The 13,114-nt window shown below is 38.6% G+C and overlaps 1 protein-coding gene and 1 long non-coding RNA gene across 2 annotated transcripts; one reads left to right on the top strand and one right to left on the bottom strand.

Annotated features, from left to right (window-relative positions):
• Positions 1-1,670: 1,670 nt before the first annotated feature.
• On the bottom strand, positions 1,671-9,399 carry p2rx3a (purinergic receptor P2X, ligand-gated ion channel, 3a). Its single transcript, XM_082543388.1, has 12 exons — positions 9,113-9,399; positions 8,824-8,986; positions 8,554-8,625; positions 6,942-7,005; positions 4,724-4,820; positions 4,560-4,634; positions 4,324-4,465; positions 3,860-3,996; positions 3,679-3,772; positions 2,238-2,303; positions 2,080-2,157; positions 1,671-1,991 (listed from the first exon to the last, which is right to left on the bottom strand). The coding sequence occupies exons 1-12, from the start codon at positions 9,244-9,246 to the stop codon at positions 1,866-1,868; spliced, it is 1,248 nt and encodes a 415-aa protein (XP_082399514.1). The 5' UTR covers positions 9,247-9,399; the 3' UTR covers positions 1,671-1,865.
• On the top strand, positions 3,179-8,094 carry LOC309712548. Its single transcript, XR_014278322.1, has 3 exons — positions 3,179-3,315; positions 4,746-4,861; positions 7,995-8,094. It is a non-coding gene; the product is annotated as an uncharacterized lncRNA (long non-coding RNA).
• Positions 9,400-13,114: the final 3,715 nt, after the last annotated feature.

Raw genomic sequence — 13,114 nt, 5'->3', positions numbered from 1 at the left:
GATGACATATACTGTGTCATTTTTTATTTAAGAGGAGAGGTTCTGGCACTTTGCTGGTCTGGAGCCTTAAGGTGAGTATTAACATGATGCTAAGGATGACACACATAAACAATGACCGTAGAGAGTCAGTTGTTGCTTTCCATCAATTTAGGAAGCTTCATCAGGCCCATTGTATATTGTTGCATAGTGAGAAAGACTATTCACGAGTGGAAAGTCACCTGCCAATCTGTGGGAGGGCACATCCCAGAAAATTCACCTTGGGTCAAACTGTGCAAACTGTGCTCAGAGACACTACAAAAAGTGGTGAGCTACATCTAAGACTCTATAGCCCTCAGTTAGCATGTAACATATTAAATGCTAAAGTTCATGATACTCCAATTAGAAAAAGACTGAACAAGTTTGGAAAGGTTGCCAAGAGAAAGTGTCTCCTCTATAAAAGAACATGGCAGCACAGTTTAGGTTTGCATCTGAAGAAACAACAAGACTGAAGTTTAGAGAAAAATCAACAAAGCAAATCTGCACAAACACCTCATGCTTGTGCATCTATGCTGGAAAAGTTGAGATAACACCCACATTTTCTCTATAGCTGACTAGCAAATAAACACCTCCCACCAAATCTCATCTCATCCCACTCACATTATTCAATGCTAATAATTATATTCAACAGGTGTCAGGTTGGTGCAGTGGGCAGGGGCGTTTCTGTGGAGTTTGGATGTTCTCCGTGTCCCTTGTGTTTCTGCTCCAACTTCCTCCCACAGTACAAAGACCTGGCATGTTAGGCTACTTGGTAATTCTAAAAAGGCCATGGATGTGTGAGAGAGAAGGTCCTTAAAATTATGGGATACACTGAATCATTTTGTGTATTTTTCATGTACAGAGTGCTTCGTGGTGTATTGTATCATATTCTATGATTTCCATTACATGCATTATACTAACTTGTGTTATCATTTTAGTACATCAAAGCTTCACACTAACTGCTGTTGTTTCCTCTGTGGCCTCCCCTGACAGATATCCTTTCTCATAAATCACTGTCAGCAAGCACCATTAAGAAGCTCTTTAGCCGATCTATTAGTGTCCTGGTAGTGAAGAGTGGGTGGGCACAGACGGATGACGGGAAAATGAAAATATGTGACGGAGAGAAGTAGAGGGACTGTCTGAGATGAAAATCTGTCAGAAAAGCAGAAGAATAATCTTTTTTTCAATTGCATAAACAAAAAAATGACTAAAAATTGAGAGAATAAGAATCACTATAATAGTCCATTAATCTGCACAGTAACTGTTGCATGAGTATGCAATATCCACCAGATGTGGACTAATAGTGGACCATTTGTAAACCTTAAGATCACACACACACACACACACACACACATACACACACACACACCAGGATTTGCTGTGTCTCTACACCACTTAGAGACTTGGACACTTTTACTTCAGACAAAAGAACAGACTGTGTTTGTGCGTACATGACAACAAAGAAAGATACTCCAAAGTCTTATTCAAATAATTTATTCTCAACAGTGTTTCAGTATTAGACATATTTTTTCCTATTTGGCTTGAGTCAGGAGGATTTAATCGGCTCCACCTTTCAGCTGACAAACATGAGTTTGACGATTATCATAGTTAACATGTTGCTAAATCAAAATGTTTGGAATAAAAATGGATTTTATTACTATTACAAAGAGGCTCTAGTTTGACAGTTATTGTTGTGAGCTACAAGCCCTTACTTCTTATGGAGATGGCAACAACATCGTCCTCCTTTACCCTGTTCCATATACTTGCCGATCTAAAGCTGAATACCTCTTATAATAAGGTGGAAAGGAAAAGAGGAAGGGGAGCCCATGTCTTCACATTGCTGCTGTCGGTTAGAGAGGTTGGTCATAGGTGTTGAGAGAAAGTGCTCCAGAGTCACAGGAGCTCTTCATGCATTTGAGTGACAGCTGGCTCCCTGGACTCTGAGCTATGGAAGCTTCTATCTGAGCCTCTGACACCTGCACGGACAAAGCAAGAAGGAAAATCTGTGATAAGGTTCTGATAGGTTTTTGGACAAACATGTTGCTGTGCCATGAAAAGCAATACCTCTTCAAACTTTTTGGCTTTGTACTGCTCTGCCCCTTTCAAGAAGTTTAGTAAGATGATGTCACAGAGAACCGCGCCCTGCCACGACAGATACAAAAGATCAATGAGAGCCGAGAGCAACATGAGAACAATAGATTAGGTTGATAAGAATTTCATACCAGTCCAATCGAGGTAAAGGCAGCTACCAAGTTGATCATAGTTGGGATTGTGTTAAACTTTCCTGCCTGAAATAGATGGAGTCACTTTAGATGGCATGTAATGCAGTTTCATACACACAGGCTCTCTCCATAATGTTTAATTTTAAAATAAAGTACTATTCCTTAATGATTTTCTACACTATTATAACTGAAATGTATATTTAAAGATGGTGATTTATTTTCTAAACATTTACAGTCCGGGATTTAAAAGTCATATTTTTACACTTGGCTAGTATGCTTATTTTCTGCTCTGGTGAGAGAGGACGGATCGCGCTCTGTGCCAGCAGTTTAGTCTGAAGACTGAATTCTTGGAAACATCAGCTGAGCTATTTTCAAAGGAATATAGATAACATTCACTCACTGTGCAACAATGTGTAGGGCAACACATTGACCCTACAGCAGTAGAAGACCACACTAGGTGTCACTCATGCCAACTAAGAACGGGAAATCAAGGCTATAACCCACACAGGCTCACCAAAATTGGACAATAGAAACTTGGAAAAACATCGCCTGGTTTGTTCTTGAATCTTGATATCTGCCCTAACATTTGAAGGGTAGTGTCAGAATTTGGTATATACAACATGAAAGCATGGATGGTGGTGTAATGGTAGCAAAGATATTTACTTGGCACACGCCTTTAGTACCAACTGGGCATTGTTTGTGCCACAGCCTACCAGAATATTGTTGCTGACCATTTTCATCCCTTTATGACCACAATGTACCCATCGTCTAGTGACTGCTTCCAGGAGGAAAACACTCTGTGTCATGAAGCTCAGATCATCTCAAACTGGTTTTTGGAACATGACACTGAGCTCACTGTACGCAAACAGCCTTCAAAGTCAACAAATCTTAATTCAGCGCAGCACCTTTAGGATGTTGTGGAATTGGAGATTTGTATCATGGTCCATGATACAAATCTCATGGAAATCTGCAGCAACTGTGCGATGCTCATACCAACAGGGACCAAAATCTCCTATGCCATGAAAATGAAAAGGGTGTTGAGCCTGGTGTTAAAAGCATGTACCCGATAAAGTTGTTGGTGAGTATATTTGCTTATGCAATTACTGGAAATTTGGAAGCTTCAAAACGTTTGTGCTGTGTTTAGAAAAACAGCCTATGCAATAGGCTAAGTCTAGAGTCTAAGCTAAGCTAGCTCTGTGCTACAATAAGCTAACGTGGTGGTAGTAGGTTTCCCACAATGCTCAGCTCAACAAAATGATTTTAGTTCATGTTAAATTGAGACTTCTGCAAAGTTTCTTGATTTTGTCATGTTTCAGTGTTTTTTTAATTAATAAATGTCACATTTTCTGAAAATAAATTACATAAAATGACACATGGAAATTCTTTGTTTTAGCCAGTTGTTATCACACTTTGTCTAATATTAAGTTTGAAGACAACTCACTTTGCCAGTGACCATGACATCAAAACGGATCGCAAAAGCCTTATGAAGAGTCCGAAATTCAGTCCCATTCTCTGTTTTGAAATATTTTGCATATCTGTATTCAAAGAAGAGAAAAGAGTAACTAAAGACTGATTTTTTAAAAAAAGAAGTAAACTTGAAGAGGAAGAATCATTATCACTACCTGAAGTTGTATCCTTTGGACACAGCATTCTTGGCAAATGGAGCATCGAGTCGTGTGAAGGAGTACTTGGGAATACATTTTTCAATGTTTAAGTCCAGGTTACATTCCCACTGAATGTTTATTCCTATTTCTCCACCCTGAGACAGAAGGATTGGGAAAAGAGAGACACCCCTTGAGGTTCAGCACTTAAATATGTAATACCAGCTTTGGCTTTGACGTAAATATGTGTCAAAGCTAAGGCTGGTATTGAAGTGTATGGAATTGGATTGACTTTAGGTCAGAGAGAATTAATGTGAAATACTTCCAAAAATATCTGGCTTTTTGAGCTAAGTGTTATCTTGTGCACTTAATGATGATTGAGGCACTTCAGAAGCTTTGCATAGGAAGGACAAGACCGCTGTCTGTAACTTGAAACATCCTAACAGTGACAAGACCTTCATACGACCTTGTACACTCATGCTTACCTTGCTTAACAGTTCGGTTATATTCTGACCGGTGTAGTTCAGCACATCCCCCACACGAAAGATGGGGCAAAGGGGGTTGTCCTCTGGATGGTATTTACATTTCTTGATTTCATTGGCTGTCATTGTGGGTGGAAAGTTCCCTCTGAGTAAGGAAAATGATTTTATGTTTTTTTTAAAAGACACTCATAATATATTGATGTTTTTTAGCTGCTTCGGTTAAGGTTTGTGGGGTTTACCTGGTGACATTAAAAAGAGGGAAACGAATACTGTTTTTGATGAAAATAGTGAAGGTGTTCACATCCATTGGTTCACTGTGGGAGATAAACACAGAGACAAGGGGACAAAGATGACACTTTCAGTGAGTGAAATGTATTTGTGTGGGATGTGCGTGCACTCTTACATTTTGATGGCATCATTTTCAGCTGGACACCATCCTTCCATCTCACACATGCCATGGGACTCATTGGAGTTTTTAAGGCAAGCACCTGTTATTACACCTGGTGTGTAAGAAAGAAGAGGAAGGAAACATTGTGCTCAGGTAACTGAATGGAGATACTGTTAGCCATAATAATGATCAGTTATACAGTGCTGTGAAGTAGTATTTACCCCAAGTGTTTTTGTACATTTGCCACACACATTTCAGATCATCAAACACATTTTTATGTCAGACAGTGATAACCCAAGCACATACAAATTGCAGATTGAAAATAATAATTTCATTTATTAAGGGAAAAAAATGATGTGTGAAAAAGTAATTGTCCCACTTAAATTATTAATGTTTTGGAAATCTGAGTTAAGTTTCATTACATCCAGGCCTGATTACTGACCAGACCTACTGAATCAAGAATTTACTTAGATAGAACCTGTCTGACAAAGTGGGCTAGGTCAAAACATTTCAAGAAGCCAAACAACATGCCACGATCTGAAGAAACTTGACAACCATCTGTTTGTAAAGGGCTACAAAACAATTTCTAAGGCTTTCGACGTGGAAGAGCCTTTATCCACAGACAGAGAAAATTTGGACAAGCGGTGAACCTTTGCCGGAAATGGCTGGTTGACCGAAATTACTCCAATCGCATCGACGACTCACAAAGAACATCAACCAAAGAACTGCAGGTCTCACTTGCCTCATTTAAGGTCAGAGTTCATGATTCATAAGAAAGAGACTGGGCAAAAATGGCATCCATGGAAGAGTAACAGTGAGCAGACGATCACAAAGGCTCATCTCAGATTTGCAGAGAAACATCACGATGAGCCTCAAGACTTTTAATCAAATATTCTGTGAGACAAAACTTTAACATCTAGTGCAAAACTAACACAAAATTTAATAGAAAGTTCATCATACTAATAGTCAAACACGGTGGTGGTAGCGTGATTGTCTGGGGCTGCTTTGGTAGACTTGCCATAATTGATGGAGTAATGAATTCGGCTCTCTGAAAGAAAATCCTGAAGAAGAATGTCCAGCCATCAGTCCATGCCCTGAAGCTCAAGCTCACTTGGGTCATGCAACAGGACAATGATCCAAAAAATAACAGCAAGTCCACCGATGTCCTCTGAATGGCTTAAAAAATGAACAAAATGAAGGTTTTAGAGTGGCCTAGTCACTGTGGCCTAAGTCTGGACTTGAGATGACCATTCATCCTCAATCAGCAAATAAGAGTGGGCCAAAATTCCTCCAGTCCACAAGGACAAGGACTCATTACCAATTATTGCAAACACTTGAGTGCAATTCTTGCTGCCACAACCACTTATTAGGCTTAGGGGTGAATTACTTTGTCAGACAGGGCCAGAGAGTTTTGGATAACGTTTACTGCAAATTGTTTGTAAACAATATAAAACTATAAATATTTACCCTGCTTTTTGATTTAGGTTCATACTCTGTGCAGTTGATATTCTTCTAAAATATGCTAAAGGACATGGCACCTGGTTGTAAAGACTGAAATATTTAACAATGAGCATTGTCTGACTTTCTGTTACCAATATGTTTCAATATTATAATATTAAACCTGCAAAACATAGGAACACATTTCAATTTTCACCATTTACTACATTGGGTTTAAACAATATCAGGTGGTATAAAGATTCCATCAATAAATCTACAAGTTTAACAAAGGCTGGCTCATTCTACTATAAATATATTCTTATATTCAATTAAAGATTATTTGACGATACAATAATATCACAAACATCTTTGCACATTATTTTGAAGATATTATTTATATTGATATTATTTTTAAGAAGGTTTGTTCCTGGGTATTAAGTGCTACATTCTGCCTTATGTCTCAAAGGTAGATAAAATAAATCTATGATTCTTTTTAAACTTCACTTCTACTTTAAAAATATTTTTGTCCCGGTTAAAAGAACAAAGAAACCCTGTTTGTTTTTTTTTTGTTAAATAGCGTAATTCATTTCCTCAGTTTTTAGCACCATGCCTTATTTTATTAATTCAATTTTTGGGTTAAAAGATTTTTTCATGATTATTTTTTCATCTAGTATTTACTTACCAGCCAATGCCACAAATCTGATTTAAAGATAAGCAAAGTTACAACACCACAGACTTGACATCAGCACGTTTCTGTTTCTGTTGAAAGTTTCTGTTTAAAATAAATCTGACTCACCGTTGTAAAGGTTGCTGCCAACATGCTTCTGGCAGTCTTCATCGGAAGAACATTTCTTCTCAGTCTAAAAACAACATAAACACAGAAACTGAATGCATGCTAGACAAAATAAGAAACATATAGAAATGTAACAGTGGATGAACAGGAACACATGGACGACTGCTCTGGTGCTTTTACTACTGAAAAATAAAACTGAAAATCACATCTCTAAGATAATAATAACGGATTGGATTTATATAGCGCTTTACAATGCCACTATTCATTCACTCACTGGTGGAGGCAAGCTACGGTTGCAGCCACAGCTGCCCTGGGGCAGACTGACAGAAGCGAGGCTGCCATATCGCGCCATCGGCCCCTCTGGCCAACACCAGTAGGTGTTGCCCAAGGACACAACAACCAGGACAGAGAGCCCGGGGATCAAACCAGCGACCTTCCGGTTATAGATGCGCTTCCCAACCCCCTGAGCCACGGTCGCTATATATCAGTCTAAATATAACCCGATATATCAGTCCAAATATAACTTGAAAAATGTTGCAGTATTACCAGCTGCTATTAATGCACTGTGAGGTCAGTTTTTAATCATCCTGTCTGCCACTGACAGATAAAAGGCTGCGTTTAAGAGCCTACAGATCTGCCTGTTTACGTTAGAAACATTAAAGAATACATATCAGAGATATTACTAATTGCATTCATCTTATACTAACATGAAGCTGTTTCCATACCAAATGAATAAATGTAACAAATTCCAGAATAGATTCAAAGACTCCCGTTCTTCCCATTCTATATACAGTTTTAGCATTGCCTTGAGAATCGAGTCTCTGCCTGCCATCCGGAGGCAAGGCCCTCCTACCTGGTCACACACACCGTCTCATTACAAAATGGTAAATGGCTTGCATTTGTATAGCGCTTTACTACCAAAGCGCTTCACATTACATTCAGTCATTCACCCATTCACACACACATTCACACACTGGTGATGGCAAGCTACATTGTAGCCACAGCTGCCCTGGGGCGCACTGACACACTACTGTGACAAACTGATGACTTCTCCAGGTTATACTCTGCCTAAGAAAAATGGATGGATGGACCATACTGCCAACACTACACTGAGAAGGAGTTAATGGCTCAAGGTGTGTCCTCTGCCCTTCAGCTCATTACTGCATCCTACCGCCACTCACAGGTAGGAGTAGAATGTAATTTGATGTCAGTGCAAAAGAGACTAAAACTTTAATTAGATTTGTCAGAAAAAATAAATATAGTCATAAATCTTTACTGATATATATGACCATGTTTTTGCTGTAGGGCTTTCAGTGAATTAGCTGAAGACTTCCTGTTGATTCTCTGGAGACCAAAAACACCCCGTAAGTATAAATGCCAGGCAGATATCTGCTGGAATATCAGTTTGCAATAATATTGATCCTGATATGTTGACAAAAAATCTGCAATTTGGTTTCCTTGTTCAAAATATGCAATATTTTTGACGTATTTTATGCTGCCTAGGAATAAGAAGACATAAGTGGTTACAATAAAACCAGCAAGCCTTAAAATCGACTGAAAATTAATGGTAAAATAGTAAAACGTGACAAAAGCATGCGTTTGAATGTGTACTCACCTCTGTACATCGTCCTTGGAACTGATTTTCAGTGACGATGAGTTTGGTGATGATGCAGAACACGCCTGAACCCTAAAACAACAACTGAATGCTTATGATATGCTTTGTGTTTATTTATTACTACACATATGAGACTGGGAAGAAAGCTTGCTCATCATAAAAGTTATTTTAAAAACACTTTCAACTGCAGCATCTTAACTGCCAACATTGTTAATAACTCATAGAAAACTACAAAGTTTAAATATGTCATGTTATCATCACGTCACTCACCTGAGGGGGCGACACGTAATCAGCCACGTCCATCACACGATTCTGATAGTTCTCATTTTGGTTTTGGTTTTGTAGATAACCAAAGCCTTTGACTTTGGTCATCACGGAGGACTCAATGTTGGTGTCGCTTGACTGATAAGCTTTCTCATGGATGAAGACCCAGCTGCATGACACGGATCAGTGAAAGAAATATTTTGTAATTTAGCTAAGGAAAACTCAATTTACACCCATGATTACACACATTATTACACTCTGAAAAAAACTCAAAAGAAAACTACAGATCACTGACCCGACAAAATAGGTGATGATGAGCAGCTGTACAATACGGTTGATGATACCCACAGACCAGCTCTTTACCACCACGGATTTGGTGGTCTCGTAGGTGAAGAAATCAGTCAAGAACCCCCACAAAACGAAGCCCATTGCTGCTCGTCAGTGTGACCCAGGTAGCAATGACTCTGAGAGAAAAGTGCAACTCTTCTCCCCAACAGGTGCCTTCTTGGAAACTTGATGGTAAATCTTTCACAATACAGCTCTCCCTTCTGGTTCAAATAAAGAAATAAGATCCTAATTTTCACCCTGCTTGTATCATCTCTCAGTCCTGCCTGTGTTTATCGCCTTCCTTGCATGCTTAGTTTTGTTGGTTTATGACACAAATTGGACCTCCCCCTTTCTTGACACAAACGAGTGGGAGGAAAATGTCTCCTCTGTCCCTCCCTCTGTCTCTTTCTTCTCCACAAATCCCCATCCCCAAACACACTAACCATGCACAGACAAATGCACAATTAGACTGAGGCAGTAATCGATACCCCATATGTCCACTGTGATTTGCTCACAGCATGCTTTCAGTAATAATGTAATAATTTTCGTCTTTCATGTGTTAGTGTCTGACTCAGAAGGAATCTACCACTCACACTTTCCATTTCACTTTTAGTAACCATTTTATTAGCAGCATGAAGAAAAAATGATAAAATTGGATGCTTCAGTGGTTTAGTTCATGAGAATAAAATTTTGCAGACATTAGAATAAACCAGACAGAAAGCATCAGAAGGCAGATTTTATCTGTTATTTAGTAACAGATGTTATATTGCAGCAGAGATAACCTCCTGGTTGGCTGGGGCCTGTCTGTTTGGATTTTGCATGTCCTCCCTGTGTCTGTTTCTTTGATTTCCTGTTGTTAAGTTTCTTCCTTCCACAGTTAATACTGACTGAGGTGTAGATGCCAGTATGAACAGATGTCTTTACCCCTGTTATGGACCACTGACCCCTCCGGGATGTACATCTTACCTAATACTAGCTGGGATATGTGGTATGTTAGAAAAATGAGCGCTGCAATGGATATGGTAGAAATAAACAGTAAATATAAGGTCAGACAGAACAGTGAATGGTCCAAAATACAGTCCACAAACTAAAAAATAACCATAGCAAAGACTATCACAGGGCTGGAAACGAAACAGATACTGTGACAAAAAGTTAAAAAGAAAACCATGATAACTAACACAAGACATGAAAGGAAACAAACCTTCAAAGTAAAAAACAGGAAGTAACCTGAAGACAAACACTAAGCACCGAGACAAGAAGAACACATTAACACGAGACAGAGTTACTATAATTTGTCCTCATTTCTTTATGGTCTGTGATGAACAAGTGGTGCTGCTGATTGTTTATTGATTGTTCATCTTATTAAATGTGATATAAGTAATGCTCTAAATAGAAGAGATGACTATGTTTGCTTTTAGCCACATAGAGAGGAAGGACCTTCCGTTCTTTAACTAAACAAGAAAGCCTGAGTGAAGAAAGTTGTTTGTACTTTCATATAAGTGGCTGTGAAAAACTTCTGGAAATGTCATCATTTAAAATGAAACCACTGGGGGAAATCTTAATGTTCAATATGACTCCATTATATGCAATTTTGTCACCTTTCTGCACATCAGTGGCATAGAAAAAAAGCAATGTGCTTCCATACTTACAGATGACGCCTCAATAACAGCACTGCAACAAATTACAAAGAGCGGTATTACTGACAAGTGTGCAATAAGTGCGACATATGATACAATCGGTTTTCAATACATTCACAAGGACCAGCAGCATTAGTGCCTTTTACATTAGAGAGATAATGTAATGCAGTGACAGCGCTCTGTGTGTGTGTGTCTGTGTGTAGATAGTATGTAATTACTTAAGTGGATCCATTATGTTTGTGGTCAGCTAATGGTGACCTAATACAATGTAAGATACATCTAAAAACACACACAAGCATGCGCTGAACATGCAAACAAGATCACAAGCTTTCATGTAAATGTCATGTTTATATCAGCAGAAAACTGAACACTAAACCCTATTCGTCAGAGTGTAATTGAATGGGGAGCAGACTGGTGAAAGGGGAAACTGCAGCGGAAAAGATAATTATGTCACAGGAAGGGATGTATGCAAACACTTTCCACTCTGATTTTCTTTGGGCTCCACATTTAGGACATGACTAAACACACTGACACCTGCACGGCACCCAAACACACCACATGAAGAGCGTACGCAGCTCATTGTAGCGAGGTTACTCTTTGCCATGAATCTTAGCAGACACATTCATGCTCTCCAGAGGATTTATTCTACCGACTTGGAATATAATCATATTCATGGTCAAGGAAGTCACATGCAATATGAAGTACATATTTAAAATTCAAACTTAAACATCTATTCATCAAATGTGTTGCAAAGTGAATAGAAATTATTGGAATATTCTAATAGTTCATCCTTTAAATTTAATCTAGTCAAAGAATCACTTCAAGCTGTCAATTTGTTCAAGTAATCTGAATCAATTTCAGCCCATGCTTCCTGAAATCCTCCCACAAATGAAATTAGTATAAAAGCCACTTCTTATGTAATATAAGTTTAAGCTGTTCCCACAATAGCTCAATAGGATTATGATGCAGTGCAGGTCATCATAGACTCAATACCTTACTTCTTTCACTCTAAAAAGTTCCTCTAATACTTTGGTGCTTTGATTCATGATTAAGGTGCAGGAGGAAACCACAAAAACTTTAAGGGAAGCACCTGAAAATAACAAGTCAGTTAATCCTCACATATATCAGTGCATCTAGTTAGGACGCATGTGCCACATGTGCAGTGTGATTTGAATTGACATGTGTAGCATAATTGACTAAAAATTACTAAAATTGTAAGGTATGACTCAAATGCCAAACTATGGATGCATTCCTTCTAAAAACTCAAAGACTGTTAACAGACAGAAGAACAACTGAAATCACAGTGACATAACAGAGAGTAAAGGAGTATAAAATGACAATCACACAAGACAAAAAGAACAAACCTCAGCTTTTTAATTCATATTCTGTTTACTTATTAAGAGAGCTGGAAAGGGTGCATTCAAAAAAAATTAATCAAAGGAAACCAAATTAAAACAATAACACTGAAAGCTCTGCCTAGTTGCAGCTTCACAGAGCCACTTTGCAACACCTCGAGTTTCACATGATGATAACAAATATCAAATGATAACAAATATCCAAGGCTATTCTAAGGATATGTGATCAGTACTACAGGATGTGGGAAGAGTACCTTATTGTCAAAAGCCACATTAAGTGGAGATGAACTTTAGAGCTGGTATCGTTTAGCTCTTAAAAACCACTCTTCAAACCACCTTGTACTTAGGCTTCAGCAAATCGCTAAAACCACTGTCTCTTCAGCTTTGACTAGGGCAGCCAGTTAACACACACTCTCAAACCACCCCGCCTGGTCAAGTGAGCAAAAGTGTAGGTCCTATGGGAGTATCTTAACAGCTTAAGAGGTTTGGTTTTCATTCTGTGTTGAAAAATTACACTAACATACGCTGATCATATTAATTTCTTCAAGGATTTTTGGACCACATGGCTGAGTTTTTCTGGAGCTATTTTCATTTGCAGAGTTAATCACATGTAGCTCAATTGTCACTAAGATACATGTTTAATTCTGCTTTCTGTGAGCCCTGTATAGACTTCTGAGTGATGCTGATTTACATATAAATTTTTTAGTAACTACACTGTGGAGGGATGTTTTTAAAGTATTTCATAGTTCACATAGATAAGAATTTCCCCACAAGCTCAGACAACAGCCACTAGTACGGGTTGGGCACCCATTTGACTTCAGGACTGCTTTAATTCTTCGTGGCGTAGATTCCAGAAGACGCTAGAAACATTCTTCAGAGATTTTGGTCCATATTGAAATGGCAGCAGTCACTGTTTGTTGCACTTGTGAATGTCCTGTTACACCAAATCCCAAAAGTGTCCTGGTCACTGTGGAGGTC

Source organism: Aulonocara stuartgranti (assembly GCF_965226115.1).
Source record: "Aulonocara stuartgranti genome assembly, chromosome: 2".
Classification (NCBI taxonomy): Eukaryota; Metazoa; Chordata; class Actinopteri; order Cichliformes; family Cichlidae; genus Aulonocara; species Aulonocara stuartgranti.
Note: the sequence above shows the minus strand (reverse complement) of the source record. Positions and strands in the feature narration are given on the sequence as shown.